Source organism: Aquila chrysaetos, chromosome 3, assembly GCF_900496995.4.
Source record: "Aquila chrysaetos chrysaetos chromosome 3, bAquChr1.4, whole genome shotgun sequence".
In the NCBI taxonomy this organism is placed as follows: Eukaryota; Metazoa; Chordata; class Aves; order Accipitriformes; family Accipitridae; genus Aquila; species Aquila chrysaetos.
Window position 1 is genome coordinate 32,535,039 of NC_044006.1, and position 22,973 is coordinate 32,558,011.

The 22,973-nt window shown below is 36.6% G+C and overlaps 1 protein-coding gene across 4 annotated transcripts in view; it reads right to left on the reverse strand.

Moving 5' to 3' along the window:
- Positions 1–22,973, reverse strand: part of ANO10 (anoctamin 10) — a 130,001-nt gene that overhangs the window by 87,941 nt on the left and 19,087 nt on the right. For all 4 annotated transcript variants that reach the window (XM_041122635.1, XM_030010008.2, XM_030010007.2 and 1 more), the window contains exons 10-11: positions 21,824–22,015; positions 18,462–18,590 (exon numbers count right to left, since the gene is read on the reverse strand). In XM_041122635.1, the coding sequence (XP_040978569.1) occupies positions 18,462–18,590; positions 21,824–22,015 (321 nt within the window). The remainder of the gene's footprint in view (positions 1–18,461; positions 18,591–21,823; positions 22,016–22,973) is intronic.

Here is a 22,973-nt window from a genome sequence, read left to right on the forward strand (position 1 = left end):
TCGGTTGCGGATTTACTTTGCACTTACAAGTAAAATCTTGGCATTCGCATTTACAATATTGAAATTACTCTTATTTTTGTTACTAATGTTTAAACTATAAATGGTAAAAATTAAAAAGTGGCTACAGTATGGAATTAATTTACTTGTGTAAATTACAGTGTACATTTCTGGAAAGATTTAGAAAGTTAATATATACCTTAAAAAGTATGGCAAATTATTAACTGATATGCAAATATATTTTAATATTTCCAACCAGAAGAGCTTTGATCTAGTCCTTTCTTTCTCCTACCCTTTGTACAGTTACGTACTTGATGTTCCCTATCTACAAAAAACTCCCAAGTATTTGAAATGACTCATACACACATTTCATCTTGAACTTCTCTTTTTTAAATTCTCTCTCTCTCCCCCCCTCCCCCCCTCTCTCCAAACAGCTGAGGCTGAGAGCATGACAACGTCTGTTTCTCTGCAGTTCATGGAAGCAAGCAATATTAACTAAGTATACAGTAGTGTCAGGAACTATTGTGAGAATGAAAACCCCAGCTAAGCAGATTCTGCTTCTTCCTCGGCTAGTATTTCTGCAGACTGGAGCTGGTTTGGATTCTTACCCATTCCTACAGTTCTACATTTTCTCCTGCAAGCCACTATGGCACTGTTCTACTACTTTTCTTCTCTCAGACAAATAGATAAGCTTCCAGATGGGGCAACTCTCCTCAGGAATCAAATCAGGTTCATAAACAACAGTGGCCAAACCTGTGGGATGCAAGGTGGCAGCAAGACAGAAGGATGTGGCATTTTACATCTTTTGGTGGATACAATCAATCCCTGACTACCTCAAAACACTGTGAGCCACTAAAATACACGACCATATGGAATTTCCCAAATCCAGCTTGTAATCTGTAGCCAAACTGTCATTTATGTGGATGATCCTTGATATAAGGAATATCTGTTCTTTCCATTTCCTCCAGCAGGATGGGATATTGGCTCTTCTGAATCTCTCTGTTTATTTCACAGCTATTTTGGAGTGGTTTGAGGAGGAATGTTTATGTTCTAATATACTGTGAGTAGTTAGGATAAAACCTGGTTTTTTTCCCCCATCATCTTTTTTATTGAAATGCTCAGAAACAGTTTACATTCCTCTACTCAGTATTTTTAACTGTCTCTTCTGCTCTGAAATACAACCACAGGCATTGTGATAAACATACCAAGAGGTTATCTAGTTACAGCAGCTTTTCTTAAAACCCTGCACATCCTCTGCCACTGTGCAACCATGTAATCCTCACTGAAGGGCTGATTTTGGTCCTGCTCTATCGTTTTGCTGTAGACATGGATAATGCTTCACCTCTAACATCATTAGTCATTTATTTGTGTTTTCTCACTATAAGTTGGACTTTAATGATACTACATTTTAATAGACAGGTTTTTAGGGCATCAAAGCCTTACTTTTTGCTGAGATAAAAGAGGATATTGTAATTGTTTCCTTTTCATAAATTCCAGTTGTCTAAAACAAGGTTTAGACACACCACCCATCCCTGTACCCTGTATTCACACATTTGCTTCTCCCCTTCCCTCTAACAAATCTACGGAACCTCTTTCAAGCCAGATTAGACTCTCTTCATACCTAGCTACTGATATTAAATGTGCGAATAGGTAACAAACATTCAATACATGCTGGTCTTCAAATTATAAGCACATCCCTTTTAAGCCATTTTAACCATGTCTCAGACATACTTGCTCTTTACAAAGTTGCTGAAATATTTCATACAATGAAAGCGCTGTTATTCTTTTTATCTAGAAAGTTAGTGCCAAACAAATATGTCAGAGATGGAGGATCACTGTTCTTTGTCCCATGTATCTATATTCACACTGTTTTTACTTCCAAGTAAAATAGAACCACTTTCTATTTACAGTAAGAAAATTTAAAAAAAAAAAAAAAAAATCAATATTTGTAATCATAGCAATTTGAGTATTTTAAGAATTCTCACTCTTAGAATATATTAAAAACATACGGATAATCTAACTGAGCTAAGTCTAAGAGAAGTGGCATCACCAAGAATAAAGCAGAATCTGAACAAGCTAGGTTTGCATCAATCAGCTCCAGAGATGATTCCACAGCTGCCACAGCAACAAGCAGAGGAGCCAGCCAAGAGACCAGAAAAGAAGCCAAAGAAGAGGTCAAGGCTTGGGAGCCAGAACTTGGCATCCGGGTCTTACAGCTGTCAGGGACACTCATGAGAGAAGTCACTGTTGTCTACAGTTTTTGGTAACAGTTGGGAAACAGGAAGAGGAAAAAAAACCCAAATCTTTGTCTACAACTATTAAGAGCCAAGTTAGTGCGGACAGGCAATACATGCCACCATTTGTTTCGTCACAGCATTCTGACACCAAGCCACTACACCAAATGAGAAAAGTATTATCTGCACAGAAATACAGTTTTGTAGTGGTGTGGAACATGAGACTTCCAAAGGGATGGTTTCTCCTGGAAAAGAAATATCAGTGAACAAGATGGAAATAAAAACTAGACAACTACTTTTTTTGTGTGTTTCAAAATACAAAATTTTGCCTTAATTTTTTTTTTTTTTTTAAAGGGAGATATTCTGTCAAACTTTCCTTTAAATGTCCCATTGTGTAATTACTACCAGCAAGAACTCTGGTATATAATCAACAGTTTTGTTGCCAAGTTGTATGTACTTTTTATAAAGAAAAAAAAAACACCCAAAAAACCCAAATGCAAACCAAAGCAACATATCTAGACATTACTGAGAAAAGATGAAGCTGCACTGTCTACATTAGGGATTTCATATTTGCTAATGACAGACACAAAACCCAGAATGACAACTGCGCATTTTAAGACTCATTAAATAGAATTTGCAGGATCTCTAAACAAAAGAACAGAATCAGACCAACAACTACAGTTTTGCAAAAATTAATTTTAAGTGCATATGCATGCAAAAACCCAAAGCTAGTAGCAGTTTTCGGGAAAGCTGTCTCCACAGATTCTGTGCTGACAAGCCAAGCAACTGCCAAACAATGTTTCAAAACAAGAGAGGCTCTTGGAAAGTGCCAAAAGAGATGTTACATTCTGCCATTACAACTCAGGCTTTATGAACAGGAAAGAGAGGACACTTGCACCAGGATTCTCATTGGTGCTGTGAATAAGGCATATTCCATACTAAGCAGATTCCCAAGGAAATATCTTGCAAGCTAGTATGGACCATAAAAATGAAGAAATGTTCACCTGTGATGAAAAGCAAAACAAAAGTAGAAACAAAATAATGCAACTGATGTCAAAAAAGGTATGGCCCTGTCAAAGAGGTGCTTTAAGCACAGGTCAAATAAACAGCGAAACTCTTAAAAACAGAATTGGATAGGATATTCTAATTTCTCTTTTCCAATCTTTTCTTACTCCTAATCAGACTCTATGTCTAGTTGTACACTGAGACACAAACTCTTATTTCATTTTCTGAGTTCAGAAGAAATAACTAGTTCATAATATTCTTAACTTTGTAGTCTGATATCGACCTCCTCAATGTCACACTTCCATATGTGGTGCTTTTTCTTGGACCGTATGAAGCATCAGAAAGCCGTCTCAAGGCAACCTTCTCAAGCACACTTTTCACTGTTATACAAATCAGCCCTCTAGTGGTAAAATAATCGTGAGATTCTATGAGAATTCACAGAGATTCTATGCACCTCCTCTCCAGCATAAAAATCTTACTCTCGTATCTCCTAACCAAGGTTGAGCCACTAATGGCCTATCTACAACCTCTTTTGGAAGCTATTCATTGAAGATGACAAGCTTACCTTATCTCAAGCGTGAGTGCATGGCTTGGTTATTAAATCCAGGGATAAAAACATAATAATCAACAAAGAATAGAACTGTCAACAAAGGTAGAAAACTAATTTAGCATAATGTCACAGAATTCTCCAGATTTTATGATTTTTTAAGTATACTAATACGTAGATAATAAACTCCACCATGCACTAGCACTTAAACTCCTTGATTACCAGAATCATAAATGAATGCTTGTGTTCTTTCCATTCTAAGCTACTGCATTTCCCTTCCCTAAGTATATTTATTCTCTACTTTTAAATACTAGGCAGTGAACTGAAAACAGAAACGCCACCAACTCTGACCTATGTTTGTGGCAGTGATTTGCATTATGATTGGCAAAATGTTGCCAATGCATCAGATATTTCATCTGTAGCAACTCAGCTTCAAACACTGCCAGACTTAACACTGTCAAATTTTCCTAAATATTATGTTACCATTTCTTAACAGAAGACTAGCACACTAGCTAGTTTTAAAATAAAATAGCCTAGATTTTAGATTAGCAAGTATGGGTAAAAACCTCCCATCCACATACTTGTCCTCTTCCTTTAATGCAGCAATCCAGCAAATTGTTATTACATGAACAACAGTCCAAAGGGACAGTCATTCTGAACTGGTACATATTTGCACATATTCAGCAGTTTAATAAAACAGAATTACCTGGTGTTTGGCAAGATCACAGCTTTCACTATATTTTTAACGACTCAAGAGCTCACTGACAGCACCTTGGTGTATTTGCAATCTCACATGCTGTTACAACGGAGACTACGCTGGGAGAGGTCACTAATCACCCTCCACAAAACACTGCTTACCTAAGAACACCAGACCTTCTTTCTGTTCTGAGTAGAGGTGAGCATAGGAAACCGCAGCACACCATCAGCTCACAGAAGAGACCCCTGTCTTTTCTAACCGGGACAAACCTGCAGCCTATCAGGTAGATTCTAAAACAAAGACTTCTTTGGAAACACAAGCGCCAACAAAATTCTATCAACACAAAGAACAATTAACTTTTTGGCCTACGTAAACCTTTTTTGTGTGATTTTTGCCTATCACGCACATGTTTTAATACAGACATGTCCGTGCCTTGATATAACACTAATTGGTTACAATTCAGAGAACAGTGGCAGACGATAAGACATTTTGTTATAATTTGTTTGATAGCTAGAAACCAATTTCTAAAAATCAAGGTATATTTCTGAATTTCCTTGCAAAACCATTCACCAATGAAACCATAGTGCAGAAATGCATATAACCTCAAATGCGGGTTCAGAAGCAACAATAAAAGTAAATGTATCTATTCTGACAAGATTTATAGTAGTTGTGTCACTCTCAAAACACTCTAAATCAAGTAACGGGAATAGGGAAGCACACAACTGACCGGAAAAGAAAAGCCCTCCAAAAGTAATCATTGGCAACTGTCAAGCTGGAAGGACTATCCCATGGGGGCCTACAAAGACTTGTGGTGGATCAGACCCTAGTTCAGTAGTTTCATTAACAATTTTGGTGATTGAACAGGAAAATCAGCTTAAGAACTGCACATATGATACCAAGCAAGGAGAAATCCAAGTGCTCTGAAGAGCTGGATTAGAACTCAGTGATCCTGAAAAACTGAAGAAATAGTCCTAATGAACAAGATGAGATTCAGTGAAAACAAACACCTACACACTGAAAGATGTATAGCACCAATTCAGAAAAAAAGAAATATTCAGTACAAGGTCATTGCAGAAAAGACAGAAAAACCTTCTGACATGCTAAGAGCATCACATACAACATAGGATGTACCTGAACTTTTTTTATACTCAGAAGTATAGTAAAACTTATGCACTTGTATCTGGTTTCAGGTATCATCATTTAAAAAATAGAGACAATCCTGGTAAGAACAAAACCAAGTATTTTGAAATAATTGACCTGTGAGGAAGAGCTGAAAGATGTGAGTTCATGCAGTTTAGGAAACAGAAGACAGAACACCACAGCAGTTAAAAACTCATCATGAAGGGAACAGTGACCAATTACTTTTCTGTACTACAAGTAGTAAATCAGTTTAACCTGCACTTGGGAGATTTTTGTTAAAAGCTTTCTAACTACAAGAATAGAAAGTTCATGAATAGGTTACTTGAGAACAATGAAAATCCTCATGCTAGGAACTTCCCATCTTAGTTAAGGTTACATGATCCTCGTTCAGAGCAGAGAGAGGAAAGTTATATAAGCTAAACTTAAGGGCAGCGTCCACAAAACATTTTGAATCTTCACTCCCCAATCAGCCAGACTGGGGGAGCTGTTACCAGTGTAACAGTGCAGCTCCTCCACTTTCAAACAGCCACCCATGTTTTCTCCTGATGAAAAATAGGATAGACGGGAGCAGAGGAAGAACAACACACACTTGAGTCCCATTCTGATGAAGTCAAGCTTTGCCTGAGGTAGACACCACAACACTAGGTAGCCCTCTCAGGCTCTCCACAGTTTTGACACTGATTTTCCAAATGTAGTTATAATTCTGTAATATAAAGCACATTAGAAAGGTACATATGACAAACGGACAGTTTTTAGCTATAGATGGTAGTATGCACAAAGAATCTAACAGAAATTTATCTTTAAGTCTTGACTTTTTGCCAAAAAAATCTAAACTATCATTGTATGTTATAAAATGTATACACATGCATAAGAACACATTTGCACCAGCAGAAATGCATCAGTATTATTGTACCAAGGCGGTATCTCTAGACAAAGCACCAACAGAAGATGACAAGACAGAAGGCTTCTTTTGTTTGAAAGAGTCAGCGAAGTTCTAAGTCTTCTCCCAAACTTTAAAAAGAAGCCACAATACAGCTTTTTACGTATTAGCCACAATTACTTTGTAGGATCCAAAGAAGCATCTGCCTCTTTTTATGGCTTCCAAGATTATGCTCTTATCACTCACAGTATCTCTGCAGTTCAGATGTCTTCAGAGGGAAGCTGAGCAAAGCAAGATGCAGCTGCAATTATTAATATAATGTGACATTGCAAAGGAAGCTGAATTCCCTCCCCCTTTTTGTTCAGTTTTTCTATTAGAAAGGCAACTCTTGCGTGTAGCTTCCCTAGCTAAAATTTGAAAAATGTGTCATACAGCTGTATGTACTCTTACACTTCAGCTTCAGAAGACATTTTACAACGTACAGCTTTTGATCCATTGCTGTACCAATTACTTCGTAATTAAACTGTGTAACTATAGATCTCAAAGTTTAATCTACATTGAGGGGGTGGGATGGAGGAGCAAGCTGCCACTACTGTTATTCACTCCACCTTCAGAAACAGGGAGGGAGGGGAAGAGACATGGAGAACAGACTAAAAACTCAGTGGATTCGGAACCTCTTATTTTGAAGATTTATACCAGAATAAAATTATTATAATACTATAACAGAGCATCCACACGAGGAGGTGCACCCCTAACATGTCTTTTTCAGTAACTGTCATTGTTAACATCTCTGGGTAGTTAAGGTCTTAGTGTAACCACCACAGCACCTGAGGTTGCTTGGAAAACCTGAGCAACTTGAAAGATTCATAAAAACAGAAAAACAAAATGGTAGAAGGCTCTACCTATACTCAGCAAGTTCAGAACTTGCAATTCCAATCGCACTGATACAAAGACCATGCAGTTGTGAAAGAACTGCAGTCTCCACACTACCTAGGAAATCAGCAGTTATGTTTTGGGTTACATGTGGCTTTCAAGATACGCACCAAAATAATCCAAGCTGGAAGTCCTGAAGAGGCAGATCGACTCATTCCTTCTGACATATCCAAAGTCAGTTTTATTTGGCCATGAAAGGACCATCCAAGTTTAGGGAAGACCAATTCATGAACCTATTAACATAATGGTACCAGTGTCACTTTTCAACCTGCTGTCTCCACAGGAAGGAATATGGCCACATCCCATTCTCACTATAAGCTGTGCTTTTGACTCTTAAAGGACAGTTTGCAGTAAGAATTTAAAAGTCATTTTAGTCTCCTGTAACTACAGGGAGTGGAACAGAAACAGGAACACTTGCAGGAACGCTCTACAGTCTGGGTTGTGGACTCCTTATTCACATGTAAGGAGTTATCCCTCAAATCCTTCCTATATACACATATTATACTTTTTAAAAAGTGTAATACACTTTCCCCAGTATTATTTTGTTAAACTGGCATGAAAGCCACTGGAAAGATGTCACACTAATACTCATCCTATTTCTCCTGCTTGCTCCCGCACTTCCTCTAATTACACAGGAAATAAAGCAAAACTACCAAATGCAACCAGTGTTAGAATAAACTAATACTTCAATTTTCTCCAACATGCTATTCTTCAAGATGCATTAATAATTTATCTGTTACAAGCTATTCCTAGTATAGACATCTTTTTTTAAAGTGAAGCCTTTCAGAAGCTAGAAGAACAAGAAAATACTTGAATTCAAGAACTTTATTTGCTAAGCTCTAACAGTAAAAATTTAAACATTTCCTTTAATAAACTGTTTATTCCCATGTCACTGGATTTCAAACCAAGTTTCACTCAGAATTGCAAGTTATGAACTTCTGAAAAAAACACACAGAGATGCAGATAAACTCAAGTATTGCAAATTCTATATTTCAAGTTTAATAAAAGACACCCTTATATTTGATATTGGTTTATCTGTAATCCCTATACCACGCATACACACACTTTTTATCTTACGACAAATCCTCTGACTAAAACTAACCTTGATCAAACATATTATGGTTTATGAATTCCCAGCAGCTTCTAACTGTATCTCCTTTGTATTATTCATTGTAGAGATTTAGCCGATTATAGGCATGCATTAGAATCTCCCATGACTTCAAAAGGACTGTTCAAGGTATTAGAATAGAAAGCAGCAGCATACCAGGCAGCTTGCATACTGCCACAGTTAATGAAAAATCCCTTTGAAAATTACACATCATTCCACTAATTTCTTCTGATCAGAAGAGTGAAATTCTGGATTGACACTTCCTTCCAGTATAAGATAAAAATTCAGTGCAAAAATGAAGTAATTAATCCCACTTCTTCTGACATTTACTTTACAGCATGACTCATGACCATCTTCAGCCGGTGTTTAATAAAAAGTTTTCACAGAGACTATTAAAAAAAAAATTAACTCTATACTACAGCCTTTCAATCCAATACTGCATTTTCTTGTACAATTTGAGTTCCAAAATCAGTTTTCAGTTAAGTGTTCCAGGTGGCTCTCAGCACTTAAAAAATAAAATAAAGCAAGCAAACAAAAAACAAAGGGAATATTTTTTTATAAACCCAGATTTTAAAAAGCAAATGATGCTTTGGAACTTTTTCTAAAGAGGGTCAGGAGGGGAGAAACTATAGCAACAAATTTAGCTAATTTTTAAAGAAGAGAAGTTTCCAATAAATGACTACTAATTACAATACTAAGCAGGTGTGTAACAAAGTCAACAACAAATACAGAAGTCGATCCAGAAGGCTTAACGCTCCAAACCAGAGTGTTAGAAGTTATTGCAAAGAAAATTGAATAAAAGAAAAGCAAATTCTTCTGCAATTTTATAACTGGAAAACACACAAGCAACAACATTACATCACTAAGACTCTCTGAAAAGAGGTGTTTTTATCTAATCGACAATACAGAGGCTCCAATACATGTATGACTGGCTTTCTCCTGCTATTTGGAGACAGTTTTACTGACCTCCTGATCTCCACATCTTTTCCAACTGCAGCTGCAAACCCCACATTTTCTACCTTTGGGTTCCCTTACCTGCTCAGAGCCACTGATTTTCACTCTCAATCATCTGAGGATACAAATGGCAAATCGGATTTATCCTCCAATGCTACACACAGTTTTAAAACCAACCAACCCAACCAACCAAAACATACCACCTTAGACAAAGAAGTTTTATATAACTTCGGAGACAGGAAGAACATCACAGTCCCTGAAAACGAAGGCTTCTAGTAAGAACGCTGCTGCAAACTGCATCACAGATGTATGGAAATATGGTATCTGAATCCTATAGCCCTACATTCTCTAGGAAATGCCATTATTCAGGCTTGTGCTGGCAGCTATGGATATCACATTTGCAGAAAATTATTTAAATAATTTAACTTAATAAACTAATATGCTATCTACAGAACAAAACAATTCAGTTCCATGAAATGCTAAGCCAACCTTGGAATGGTTGTGAAGCCAGGAGGCTTTGAATGTTCATACTCTACCTTGTCATTAAACAATTACTAATCTTAATCAAGTGGAAGGTAAACAATGAATATTAATAGGTATTAACTTGGCTCTTGTCTGGCCATTCAACTTCCAACTGCCAGCAAGGAAGCTGTACATCCTGATCAGGCTTGAGTTGAAAATACCATAATTTATACATTAAAGGAAACTTCTTTGTGGGAAATATTAAGCTAAGTGGGTTTTAAAGAGATCTGAAAGTCTGATTCTTATAAAGTTCTTTAAAATGTCTTGTAATTTTCCCCAAAGATCCATTCTCTATTCATCTTCGCTTTTGAAGTTCTGTCATTTTGGCAGTCTTACACAATCCCAGAAGGAACAGAAAAAAATATTCTTACTCAGTCTTCTGCTGTTCTTCCAGGTTGACACTTCTGAAGAACTTACTAGCATAGTTAAGGAATATGCTCTCTTCCAGGAAGAACTCCTAAGGTATCTCCCCCATCCAGCCTTCCTAGTATACTCATGGTTTAAAAATACAGTAGTATCTACCAGATAATGTTAATTTCATGAGGAATGGCACAATCCCAGAAGACACACCTATTTCTGCTTCTCACTGAAGGGACCCCAACATAAGCTAAAGCATTGCTGTGATCTTTCTTGAAAGTTCAGGTCTTCCACCTAACTAGCACCTGATACCTTTGTAGCTCCCTGTTCCTACCACCACCTGGCTGATGGCAGGAAGAGAGTATTCCCTTTTTGCTATCATTGTTTCTACTGAGATACTTCCCAGCTTTTCTTTCCCAGTGAGAGGGCTTCCTGTGCCACCAACTTCTTAACCTCCACTATAATGTCACACCCACACTGGCAGTATCCAATTTAGAAATAAAAGTCCTTACACAGAAAAGACAACTGAAAAAACAGCAGAGAAAAGCTAGAAAAATCCAGGGTAGAACCAATACACATGATGAAGCTAACAGTATATTAATGTTAGTTGCTTAACTAGCTTTTTACTATAAAATAATTCAGGTTCTTTTGAAAAAGTGGATATGCCATTGTATGAAAGCATTGCACACTTTCATATGAAGCTCTGGCCAGCTCATTTTCAGTAACGAGACAGGTCCTTAAAAAGGTTTACACTGCAAATTACCAGATCCTGGGAATTCATTCTGAGGAAGCATGACTACATAGTTGGCTATACTGATATACTCTTCCCTTGGTCTCTGCTGCAGAAAGAATTGTGGCCTAGATAGACCCATGATCTGACCCAGCTCAGCCACTCCTTTGTACATACTCCTAGTTCAACTGCATCAAAATAATCTGTTTTAAAAAAAAAAAGTAAAGCTGTATTTCATACACCAAGTCTGACCTTTACAACCAAGACATGTATTTATTTAAAGATAAAAATCACATTCTGAATTGTGTCACCCTAAAGCAAGAAAAGAAAATTACTGTCAAAATACAATGCTTCAGTTGGGGTAGACACAGTAGTAAAATGCATCAACACATTTCAGTTATCAGGGTTGAAAAACCTGATGCAATACAGTGGTTTCTTGCTGTCCTACACATTACTACACATACCCACATATTTAACACATTTCAGTGGTTTTATGTGATTTGGGCAGGACAATTCATTCATCTGTGTGATTATTTTTGAACTTCCAACACAGCAAATTGAGAATCTGAAAAAGGAAGTGTTTAAGAACAGAAAATAAGGACGAACAAATTAAAATGACTCACAAATAGGAAAATCCGCAAATACTGTTTTAAATTCTGACTTTCAAAAAGCCATTGGACTATTTAAGAATAGATAGATGTTAATATTCATTTTCATTTCTATACTAGCAAAAAGCCTCAGAATACAACCAGCAACTACAAACTTACTTAGCTCTGAATATTTTAATGTTTGTTTTCATTCTGACAAGCTTTTGCCATTAATCTTTAAGATTCAAAGTGACCAAAAATCTACACTAGATCAGAATGAATATCTCAAAAGAACCAGTAGATGGCAATAAAAAGATCTGTGATAAATTTTGATTTTAGAAATAAGCATAATCCATATTAATGTACAACCAGCAAAACTGTTGTATTTTTTAACCTCGTTGATATGGTCCCAGGAGTCTGGTTCAGCAGCAATCATTTATAAAATTTTATACAGACAAATCCATAAATCCTTCTCCCATCTGAAAGGTTAAAATTCTCACTCAGGTGAGAAAAAAAATCCCTGAGAGCAATCTGTTCCCCTGTTACTCAGAAGAATAACTGATCTAAAATATTTCATAACTTCGTATTCAAACTAAACCTACAATCTCAAGAACCTTTTGCAAAGTACAATCTGTATAAAATGCACAGAAATTTGAGTTCATTTTTATTCTTAAAATGTTGTCAAACAGTAAACTAAAGAATCAGTAAACTTTGTTAAGTCTTTATACTCCAGTAACCTTTAGAAACTTCCACTAGGTGTTATACCAACACTATTCAGCATCTTCTGGTAATTTTTGCCAGGGTTTCAGCTTTAAATTAAAATATCAAACTATTTTTATGGCTCACAATTGCAAATCTAGACATAAACCAAACTGCAGTGGCTTACCTGTCCAGGATAGAATATAAAAATCAAATTACTATTTTGTATATCAAAAATGAAAATATACACATCAGATTTTTAAAAGAGGACTTTTATATATGATTGCGTATACGTTTGCAGCTGAGGTAGAGGTATTCTGGAACAAAAACAGTACATTAATTGAAATCACCAGTGGCTTGGATTAATCTTTTTTAACATTCAGAATTAGTAATGCTGCAGAACTATTTTATGTGTGTATATATATATATATCAGTGAACCAAATAATTACACAATTTACATGAAGCACATTTTTCCATTTATCTTTCTGTATTTTTCTATTTTTGGCACAAGTGCAAGCATAGATAGGTCTTGGCTAAGGTATCTGTTTCACTAAAATATAATACCTGATGAATAAGCTTGCTAAATATTTTCTCAAAAAGGAACTGTCAGTAAGGCTTGTACCTTACCATGAAACATTACAGAAAAAGCCTTATGTATAACTTCCTCATTAATATTTATTCATTATACCTAAATAATCAATTTTTTTTTCCTATACATTTAACTATTAGACAGAAAATTAAACAAAAAATCAAATATTTACCAGTAATTACTCCTCGTTACGTTTATACCTGAAAACTGACAAACTACTTGGGTTATAAATGAAACACCCTCATGTGGTATATATGCATGCATGTAAGTATGCATCTTAGTATGGAAGAAACACACTGCCACAGAAAAGAATTAGCGCATGGGAAGACAGATACCTGGAGACTGTTGCCAAAAAAATTTCAGGAGTAAGAGAGTTAAGAGTTGTACAACTGCTTCCAGAAATTATCTTCTCTGATTAAAGAGCAAATAGATTGAGGACAAAGAAAGAATACACACTGCAACTAGCAGAAAGATACAAGGGGATAAGCCCACAAGGAAAGCACTCCTTATTTCTTTAAAAGTGGCACTGGCAACTTGGAGAACATACACTGAAAACCTGGAGGGGGCCTGTTGGAGGGCTGCCAAGACTACAGGGTTGAAGAACCTGACATATGAAGAAAGGCTGAAGGAATTCAGTTTGCTCCACTTAGAAAAGAAAAGGCTCGGGAGGGTGGGGAGGATCTAACCATGGTCTTCCAATGCCTAACGGGTAATTTTAGAGAAGACAGAGGTGCCCTCTTCACAAGCATGCACAGTGAAAGGACAAGATGCCATGAGCCGCAAGTTGCTTCAGGGAAATTTCTTCTTGCCGTAAGAAAAAAAACCCGACAAACCCACAATTCTTTGCCATGAGAACAATTAAACAATGCAATAGTTTGCCCAGAGAAGTGGTGGACTTTCTCTCACTGGAAGTATTCGAGCCTTAGCTTAGCTTGACAAGGACATGGACAACCTAATCTAGGGTTCTGCTTTCAGCAGAAGGCTGGACCAAGTAATCTCCAGAGGTCCCTTCCAACCTAGACTACTCTCCAATTCTGTATATGAAACTCTGCGGCTACCATATTTTAAATTAGTACCTGCCACAAACACAGAAATAATTTAGAAAAAAATTACTTTATGCACAGCTGTTTTGCTTCAACTTTGCACTGTTACAACTCCATTAGTGTCAATGGATTTATATATGCATGTATGCTGATGCAGCCTCTTTTTCTGCATTTTTTTTCCAGTTTCTCTACTATGTAAAGATGGCCAATATGTAAGTGTACTTTGCGTATCTGCTAAATCCCAAATTCCTCAATTCTACACGAATAAAGCTGTTTGCTCCACACATACAGAACACTATACCATACAGAAGCACGCCTCACTTCCACCCTGCCAGAATGGAGTCATGTATGTTATTGCTAAGAAAAGAGGCAACTAGAGCTGTTTCTTAAAAAATAAAAATACAAAATCCCAGCTTTATCAGGAAAAAACAGATAACACTGAAATCTCTTGCAAAGCATTTAAGGATTTTTTTTAAAAGGAAATAAAGGGAAGAGACATTCATTTTGACATAACAAGCCACCTAAAATTGCTTTTGCTCAGGAAGTGGATTCAAAAGACCTTCAGCTGCACTCAGGATGCAATGCTTACTAATTTTGAAGTTTATCTGGAAAGCAAAGTATGATGATGCCTAGAACCAGATGATAAGTATACCTTCTCATCTACTAGAATCCAAACTGCTCGACTCTGGTAGTGTTTCCCAGTTTCTTTGGCACATCATTTCAGAAACAACTGTCAAGTTTACTGCTGAGCTGACTGAATGTTGGGACCATTACATTAAGAGTGCTCAGCAGAAGCTCAAAGAGCTTCAACTGTACACCAGGAGACATTTGATGAAGAAATACACTTAATAAAATGGAACTCTAGAGAAAAGCAGATGTACCAGGCAACTCTCAACCACTTTAATTTTGGATCAGCTAACACTTCTAAACATAACACCACTAACTTTTCAGCTTCATTAACAAGCTATGATTCCTATTTTCCAGCCTTTGATAAATGGACTGTCAGCTCCTCCTCACCCAGAAAAAACAAAGCTTAAGAAAGGGTTACTTCCCTTATTGCACTCCATACCTCTTAAAGAACTGACTTTTAAACATATATATATATTTTATGAAGCTCATGAAGATCTATTTTAAATCCTTGAGGACTCCATGAAATCAAATCCACATGGCCCAACTGTTTTTTAAGCCATGTTTACTACAAATATGCTAGTGTTGTCCTTACACTAAGGTCCTCATATTCATCTATACCAGAGCTTATGACTATATTCTTCCCAAAATCATATTTGTAGACTGTAAGGTCAGATTTTATATTACAGCTGTCAAGTGGGCCCTCCATTATTAATTTAGTATTACCAAGCTAATCCCCAAATGCCCCAATGTGACATAAAACATCCAGGCTACGTGCACCTCTGCATAAAAGCTTTCCATTAGTTTACTCATTTGAGTGCTGGATACACAATGAGTTACTTTTGGAGATTAGGATACATTCATGTTAAGCTGTATTTTACAGCTATTGCTTCATAACACCCCTACTGATGTACTGTTAAAAAAAAAAATACTCATCACTACTAAGAGTTGTACATGCAACTGATTTCTTGGACTCAACTTTCAGAGTAGTCCTGACACTGATTTAATTAGCATTCTTTGAATTTATGAGAGTCCACATGAACAAAACTCTTTTTCAACAATTTTCAAAGAAAAGTAAGAAAGCACTGCAGAATTAAGGTTACACCTTGTTTTAACCCACTCCCACAACTATTCACCAAACTCCTCCAGAGTAATATCCTTTCTTTTTCAAATCAGTGTAAGAAGTCAGAGGTGATTGTGAACACTTTCACACAAGCACAGATGCTTGTTTGGAATGTCCTACTTTGCAGCTGTAGTTCATACCAAAAGTATGTGTCTATGGTAAAGCCTGAATAACTAAACACACTATGGGATATAACTATTTTTAAATTATGTTAATAAGGGCTTATTGTTTCCTGCTTTAAGGACATCCACCTACTTCTTTCTGTTTGAAAACTGCACTTGCTGCACTCGGTTAGCATCCATCCATAAGTAAAGGAGGGGAGTTTCATGATTCTGCTCCTGGTTCAAAGCGTGTTGCTATGGAAGCAGATGTTGGATTGATGAAAATAGGTCAACTGTTCAAAAAAAAAATTTGCTGTTTTAATACTTCAAAATTATTATTAAATGTTATTATTTTAATGTTTACTGTTATTTATTATGAAATGCTTAATATTTTATTCTATTTAATTACCATTTACTTTGCTGATACAATATGTATTTCCACCAAAAGTGTAGACAGCAGTAGAATTAGTGTTGTTAATGAAAAACAAATTATTTTGCATAAATCTGTAGGGGCTGGGTACAGAACGCTTATAAGAATATCACACACAGTGCTTCATTACTTCTGTACTGAGTGATGTCAACTGTTGCCATATAAACATGTTTCCATTTGAAGAGTGTTAGTATTGTTGTTATTAAAAAGCACTTTTTTTTTTAAATAAAAGAAAAAAAAAAAAGGACATTGCCAACCTATGCTTTGATAAGAACAGTGCTTCTTCTATTTAGCTTTGCATCAAACAGATATTTAAATATTCAACTGGAGTCTCAATTACTTAAACCTGATAAAAATATTTAATGACAGCTAAGATTTAAGTAGGTTACTGCATCGATTGAACACGTGAAAGCATACATAGCCTACTAAAAAGAAATTTCTTACGTTCCTTAACATTTTCACACTGCCTGCCAAGCTGCTCAAAATAGCATAAACACACCATAAAATTCTCATCTTCATCTGCACCAAACACCAGAAAGTAAAATAACTTACCTGTATCATGTGTTTCTGAATCTCTACTAGGTGATCTAAAATGCTTTTCTATCAACACCCTGACACATCCAACAGAATTTTTTCCTACCTTGACACTGATGTATTTTAGATGCACCGGGTTTGTCCTAGAGGTTTAATGTGATATGTTCTGATCCTGAATTTTTCCTTACAACTGAAATGCACAGTTTAATCATTAATAAATATAGTAAAGGTGCATGGCAATATTGCCAATACAGGAGATTTGTGCTCCTCTCATAGTTTAGGGACCTTCCTGTTAGATGAAGTAATACTTACAGGAGAAAGACAGTGGTGCAGAAGTCCCACAAATTTAATCCAGCACAAACCTACAGCATTACTGTGTGTCTTCCACATACAGTTACTTCCATCCTGCTCCCTTTCACCAGTGAACTGGGTCAGACAGCTTCCCCCAAATCAATTCCCTCATCTGATTCATCATGCACCAGAATAAAGAAAGTGCCAGCGTAACAAGTAAGATGGGAATAAATACCCAGGAAGCAAAGGCAAAAATAGCCCCATCTCTTTAAGCTGCCATAAATCAATACTGCTTACATTTAGTCATACAGTTTTCATAATATGATCTCTCTGGATATGTTGTCCAGTAATGAACTACAGCATTACATTTAAATTGCCAAATTAGTTTCATATTAAAATACCTCACTGAGATTAATACAAATGTTCACACACACATAATAGAATACATCAGGCTGTCTGCAGATGTGAACTTCAGTAAACCAGTTGACACAATTCATGATTAGAGTTAACTTTGCAAACCTTGAGGCTTGGAAAATAAAACTCAAAGCAAGCTTGTAATTCATTGCATAATGCTTAACACCTGTAAAAACAACAACAAAGAAGTATGTGCTCCTGCTGTACCTCTGTAAGGCAATGCAGTTTAACAACTACACATAGACAACCCAGACTTTTTGCCACAAGAAAAGGAATCCAGTTCCTAAAAGCTAAAATAGCATAATGATGGAAGTCAAGGCAATGCAATAGAAGAAAGCTCCAAAAGAAAGATACATAAGGACAAATTCCTACAATCTCAATTACATACAATGCCCATCAACATCCCTCCTTGTATGAAAAGGAATGACACTCAAAGTGTTTACTACACAGAATAAGGAAAAGATGAACCCAAATGCTGTTACAATCACTAGTATTTACAGTCATCATACATAATTGTTTCAGATAAGCCTTACAGGAAACATTCATAAAGATTATGTAGGAGGTCTTCATAAGATATGCTGGAGTCACAAACCAAGTAGAGAAATAACCAGTTCACAAAAGTGTGGTTATTTTGCTTCTTTAAATAGCACTATTAAATTTTTGAAATACATGAAGCAACAAATACATGGTATCTTGGGAATGTATGTAAAAGTATGGCAACAACATTCACAGTACCTGAAAAAACAGAAAAGAAAGAAATCAAAAAGCAAGACTTTGAAACACTTCTTTGATTGAGAAATTGACATTTCCTTTTAATATTGGCAGGTGGAGGGGGGAGTCTACTTCCTGGTATAACTTCCACTGTTGTTCATGTTATTTGCTACTAAAACACACACATTGTTTTGAAGGCAGACTTACCTCTACCAATGCCACAGTCAGAATAAGGTCCATTTTTGCATCTGGGAAAAGGGCATTCACTTGTGGAGACATTCCAATCAGTATGCAATTAGTAACAACTGATATTACACTCATAGTTTCAAAAGCCAACTGAAATAAAACACAAATATATAGTTACAACCATTATCTCTAATTTACCAGTCCCTGAATTGCTCTGGACAATACCTCTCTCTTCGTTAAATCCTAAGACGACCCATTATTTTAACTTTTTATTTTCCTTTGTCTTTTGAATTCTGTGGCGTAAGACTTGTTTGGCAAGCAGTCCAGACTTCATCAACTTTAAGAACAGGCAAGGACAAGACCACAACAAGGTTTGCAATACCACAAAGACCACCTGGCAACCCTGAATTTTTCTCAAATTTGATTTCTCTATGTGCCTGTATGTGTGTTTGCTGTGAAGTTAAAGAGTATTCTTCCACAATTCCATAGTACTGTAAAGACCTTGAGAAGTTATTTAGAGATCACTTACATTCTAGATGTAGGTAATGTCAGATCACCTCCTGAAAAACTCTGAATAATCCTAAAGGAAAAAAGTGGACAGGAAAGCAGCCTTATCCCTGCTATCTTCAAGACTCATAACCTCAACACATAAGAGAGTATGCGCTCATCTACAGTCATACTCCTGAACATAAATCTCTTTCAGGATAAAGGAAAAAATGCAAAATTCCTAGAGGAACTAATAGTCTGAACACTCTGGGTTTGGAGGGTTTTGTCTGAATGTTAAGTAACAGGAAAATGTAAGGATGGTTCAGAATGCCTTTTTTAAATCACTACCAGTTATACAAGCTGAAATTTGTTGAAAGAAAGATTTACATTTAAACGCATGCAATTGTACAAGTCTAAGAAGCTTTTGCCTACAGAGCTCCCACAAAATGTCTGAAAATATTACTACAGTGTGACAATTACTTTTGCAATATAATGTCTACTTATCCCGAAGTCCTCTCTGGAATGAGAAAGACTGATGTTGAATTGTAGCAACTGTCACAATGAATTAGCAGAAGTAACCTTCTCCTTGACAACAAGCTGGTGACTCAGCTCACCTAATAAAGTAACTCCAGTATTCCTTTAACAGACATCTTTCAGCCAATATTCTAACTTCCCACATGAAACAGATAACTACATTTTTGAGTCACTATTTTTAATTCACAAAGCAAACGCATTTCTACTATTAGTTAAAAACGTACACTATAAAAACAAACATGACTGTACCATCAGTGTTATAGTTTTCCAACCTACTCCCTAGATTGAAACAAACTATTCTAGCAAAAGCAAATGCTATTAATATACCTGCAGTTATGCTTGGGACTCATGACCACAGCTTCATTTACCCGGTGGTCACACCACTGGTCAATGCAGCTGTGCCATCAAGATGTTGGCAGCATAGATTTAGATCGAGAAAATGAATTAAATGTTAAAACACAATCAGATTATAATTTACACATTTTTAATGATCTAATATTAAAAGACTTCTATAAGTTCATTTCATTAATACCTATGTACATGTCTAATGAACATTGCTCAGAATACTTGGTTTGCATGTTTTTACAGGATGTTTCATTTGAGGTTTCCTGATTTCATTTCTCATCTCCCATTTGTTTCATTTGGTACCAACATTTACAATCCCTCCAAATTAAACAATCCACTAGCTTACTGTGCCCTTTGCCTCCATTACATATCATTGGAAATGTTGTTAAATAAAACTAGAATATGGGTCATCCCAAAGAAATTTTCTCTAATCTACCTCACATTCCTTATCAGGCTACTGCTGTTACAGAATGCTAAAGTCTCTAGATGCGACTTAATACCCTTCCTTCTTTTCAGAAAACACTCTAGTTTTGGAAGGGTTTTACAGGACTTATTTTTGGTCAGAATCGGTTCACTGATGCAGGATAGTCAGCACACTCCGAACTAGCTGATGCTAGCATGATTGCATTGGCAAACAACTGAGGACAGAAAATCTTTAACCCAGTACAACTAGCATGAAATTGTTTAGATAGACTGCAGTGTTCAGGCTGTGCAGAAAGGTCCAGCTCCTGCTCACAGATCCAGGTTATTTTAAAATTAGTCAGCTTGAGTGCCAGTAATCTGTTGTGGAAGGTGGCAAAGATGAGCTACAGGAACACGTGGACCACACCTGAATGAGACTCAAACAGCACGTCGCAATAATGGGATAAGATTGTGAGGCTATAATAGCACAGAAATGTATATAAATTATAGAGGCTGTTAATATGTTTTGGAGGGCTTTAAGGACTTTGTTTAGCTGCTTAAATGTAGTCCTTCATGATAAAGCAGAACTCACAGCTTGCTTAAGGTTTTTGCTTAACGTTGACCTATTCTCTGATTGGAGGAATAAGAAGATTCGGAAAGCCTCAGAGCCAGTTTGAGCAGGGAAAAGGAGACATAGTAACTACTAGCCTAAGAAACAGGAAAGAGAAAGAACCTGCCTAGAGGAGCGAAAAAGGACCCAATGAGAGAAGATGACCCCAGACCCGAATACTCCTACTGGATCAGACTATGGTGTGAGGGGCAGCAACTTAGATTGTAAGGGCATAATTGCCCAGGAATTTTAGTGTTTGGGGCCTCTCTGCAGAGGCACCCAGCTTGAGCTATCTAAATCTGTGCACCATAGAATAAATTACGCTTTTTATTTTGAGGTCTTGATTAGATTCTGCTTTGGGGAACCTAGGGTTGAGCCTGAGGGAAGAAGCAGCACCCAAGGGTGAACGTGTGCATGTGAGGAGTCAAAAGGGGCACCCGTCGGCTCACTGGAGTTGCCCACTGCAAAGGGACTCCGGTCCTAGCAGGTAAAGTCTCATTTAGTGTGTGTGCAACTCCTTGAGTGGTGTGTGAATGCTCGGGCAGCAGCTTCTCCCTTAACAAATCACAAGGGCACGCAGCCAAGCATGTCCTGGGAACCCAAGTACTTACCTATCACTCTTCAATTTTTTTTAAACCCTTGCTGAGCTCCACGCTTCTGAGATTGCATCAGATACTACCATTTCTAAAACACTCTGGCTCTAAAGAGTACCAGGCAGTATCCGGCAGCTTTCCTTTGTTGCAGTTGCAAAAGGAGTACAATACATACATATAAAAGAACTATAGGAAGGATTTGTTTTCCTTATAAAAGGCAACTGAAAGACGCAGTCAAAAACTCCACAAAAAAATCACTTGGATATACAGTTGGATAGACACTATCCTAAGACATTGAAGAGAACAAAGTACCTACTGAACTTCAAAGTGCCCAGTGGGTCAAACACACAGCTTAAATAAATTTGTTGAAAGCTCTTTTAAAACAAATGAATAGAAAGAGACACAAAAATTACCTGCCAAACACCAATATTTGCTGTGGGTTCTGCAAATGGACGCTTGTAAACTCTACACATCTTTAAGGCATCAGAATATATCTCTGTGATGTTGTTCAACACTGCAAAGACAGCTGCCAATGGATAAACACATGAGAAAAGACTCACATAGCCAAACTGTAAGAACAACTCCAGGTAATCATCAAAAGTACCCTGAAAGAGCAAAAATAAGAACAACTTCAACCCACAAAAAAAAAAAATATATGAAGAAACACAGAATTAACAATACAGTTGTAACCAAGCTTCCTCATCCCATATCAGTTGTTTGGGAATGACTGGTGATAGAAAACAACAACAACAAAACCGCAGCGAGTTAATTTGGAATTATTCAATTACTCAAAACTTCTTAATAAGGGGAGGCCAAGGTTTTTCCTTTTGCCTAATGCATTTTCTGCAAGTCACACTTCTTATCCTTATTACATGAAGTAATTGTATAAACACATTCATCCCATTTAAGTTCCTGACTATCTCAGTGAAACAATTGTAGAAGGAACAGTGGGGGACAAGAAAACAGCACCATGCATTTTAACTGGCAGAACATTCTCCTAAGAGCATTGTGACAAGAAAAGTCCTCATATTTCAGACCGTCCATGAAAGACCTAACCAGAAAGGTAGGTTGGTAAATAGGCAACTCTTTTCTGGTATTTCTGCTTGTTTATTTCATAACAGGTAAGGCAGAATTAGTGGCCCACTTGAAAGCTGAAATCACAAAATGCAGCACTGACATTTGAAAGGAACAATTAATGCAAACAAAAAGCCCTATTTTGGCAAATCCACAACGAATCTATCACCTGATCTTTAAACCAAGAACATGGGTACTTAAATGCTGATTAAGTATTCACATGTAGGTTATCATATATATTTGCATATTAGTTTTGTAGTATTAATAAGTCTTCTATGATTGCAGCAATTATTTATGAAAGTGAAGAACAAAACCAACCATTTTTAAAGAAAAACTGTTCACTAAACAAAGCACAGTGAAATACCACCACCAAGTTAAACTCGGATCTAGCTATCTTGTATTCGCCCAGACCCACATATTGCCTCTCTCTCAAAAATGAAATAATAAAGACTTGACAGTAACTGAGATTGTTACAGGAACCACATAAAA